Genomic DNA, 2,198 nt, shown 5'->3' with positions numbered 1-2,198 from the left:
AAGGTCTTGAGTATTAAAAAAAAAAAAAAAAAAAAAGCACATAAATAAAACTCAGTAAAAAGGTATGTGCCTAAAGGAGTGGAGGAGATTGGGTTACTGGTTTCTAACCAATAAGTTATTTTATTGCTTTAGGGTACAGCTGTGATTTTGTTTTATTTACCTTTCTCTAGCCTCTAGTTCAAAGAACAGTATTGGATGATCCTCTATTGCTCTCTCTCTCTTATGCTTGGGGGTTTTTTGGGTTTTTTGTTAAGCAGAGAACATGCATGACTTTTTCATGTGTATATCATAAAAGCATAGGGTAGGTATGCATTACATACTACAGAGCAGCAAGGTACCTCAGCTAGCTCATCTAAAGCTTGCTTAGGTACCAAAAACAGTCTAGCCCCCTAATAGCAGCAGTAATTATCTTCTCAGTAGAGTAAATTAGTCTGGGCAAAGCCCCATATACTGAGATTAGACTGAACTAGTTCAGGCACTGGAAGCATTTATTCTGCAAGGGTGTACTGCAGCTCTAAAATACACTTGCTCACAGACACTGACCTCAGCCATTGTTCAAGAAACATGAAAATCGGCATTTTTTTTAACGTCTAAAAGAGGTTGTTAGCTGTGTTTGCCCTGCCTTCTGCTTGACTGCAGACCTTGGAGGCCTGCCTGACCCCCTGAAAGAGAAGTGCACTGCCAATTTGTCTTAGACAAGCTAGAGATGTTTTCATACCTGTTTTACAAAAATATTTTACCTTTCCAGTGCCTTTCATGCCAGTGGCTCCTAAAGCACTTGTGGGGATCTTTTCCTTCTCCCCTGAAGGACAGTATGGTAAACAGAGCTAGATGACTCTCAGATCATGGTTAAAAATATTTTCAGAAACAAAAGCATTGCTTAGTACAGTATCTATGATCCATGCAGTCATGTTGTGCATAGTTTTCAAATATCTGCCATGTGTTCGTGAGAACATTTGTGCATTCTGGAAGTTTTGCATAGTTTAATCCAAAAGTTTATTACCAGTAATTTGTTCCAAAACATCAGAATATGGGATTAAGACAGTCGGTTCCACAAAATAATTTCCAGCAGCTGCTATGCTGATAATTATGCTTTCAAGCACCCTGGCATTATTTTGGTTTAAGAATAATTCATACTACCACACAAGTCTGGGGTTCCAGTTCATGTAAATGGGAGGGACTTCCACTAAAGTTAAGGGAACTACACTAACTAACACAAGCTGAGAAGCTGTCTCAACATCTTGCAGGCTCTCCATTTTCTAAATGTAAGCACTGAATTATGACATGCTCTGTGTACGTGCTGGAGTTCCTTTGCAGACGATCTGAAACTATCATTGATGTTCTGTATACAAAACTGCCTGTGTACTGTCCCTTCAGAGATTTGGTTCTTAGGCCTATTTAAAAGACTTATAACTGTGTGCTATACAGAAGTATTCACTGATAAATGTGCATATTTATTGTGTTGTTTCGGTTCTGCATTTCTATTTACATGAACCCTAAATATTATCAATGTACCATTCAGTACCATTTCAGCCCTATGATTCATGCACTCCCACTTCAAGTAATTTTTGCACAGCCTCTGCTGATTCTGTTTTCTTGTCCTTTCAGCCCACCGCTCACTTTATGTTGGCTAATAAAGTCTGAATGTATTCCACTGGAAGGAGAAAAATGCCACCTGGTGGTGATTAATGGCTCATACTATAATTTGAGCCATACCTTTAATGCTGCTGGACAATACTGCCTCAGCGTGAGAGTGGAGAATGGGGTCAACACATTGCAGACGTACCATGAGATTAAAGTCTGGCCAACAGGTGACATGCATAAGAATTGCTGTACTGGCTCTGACAGTGGCCAGCACTAAATGCTTTAGAGAATAATGCAGAAACTGAGGGCAGGCATTTTATGAATGAACAGCCTGTAAACAAAGATTTTCCCCCCCAGCATTTAGTGAACAGGAAGTTGGGATAAGTTCAGAAGCATGCATTTTCCTCCCTCCCCCCCAGCAGGACTGAGCAGGGTGGTGGTAGCGGTGGTGCAATTTCTGCACCAACAGCAGGGTGTGGGGCTGCAGCCTAGCTGGACCCAAAGCCCAGCAGCAGCAGAGGTGACTCAGAGTTGTGCCCCCTACTAGTATCACTGACACATTGCCTATGCCCTCCCCCCACTTTCAAATTTCTTATTTAATGTAACCTGGGGGT

The 2,198-nt window shown here is 41.1% G+C and overlaps 1 protein-coding gene across 1 annotated transcript in view; it reads left to right on the top strand.

Annotated features, from left to right (window-relative positions):
- The window catches only part of TMEM130 (transmembrane protein 130), a 22,234-nt gene that overhangs the window by 15,958 nt on the left and 4,078 nt on the right, over positions 1-2,198 (top strand). The window contains exon 6 of the mRNA XM_019512889.1: positions 1,609-1,811. Within this exon, the coding sequence (XP_019368434.1) occupies positions 1,609-1,811 (203 nt within the window). The remainder of the gene's footprint in view (positions 1-1,608; positions 1,812-2,198) is intronic.

The sequence above is a fragment of the Gavialis gangeticus genome, unplaced genomic scaffold, assembly GCF_001723915.1.
Source record: "Gavialis gangeticus isolate Ggan-Ray unplaced genomic scaffold, GavGan_comp1, whole genome shotgun sequence".
Taxonomy (NCBI): domain Eukaryota; kingdom Metazoa; phylum Chordata; order Crocodylia; family Gavialidae; genus Gavialis; species Gavialis gangeticus.
This window is presented reverse-complemented; position numbering and strand designations above follow the sequence as displayed.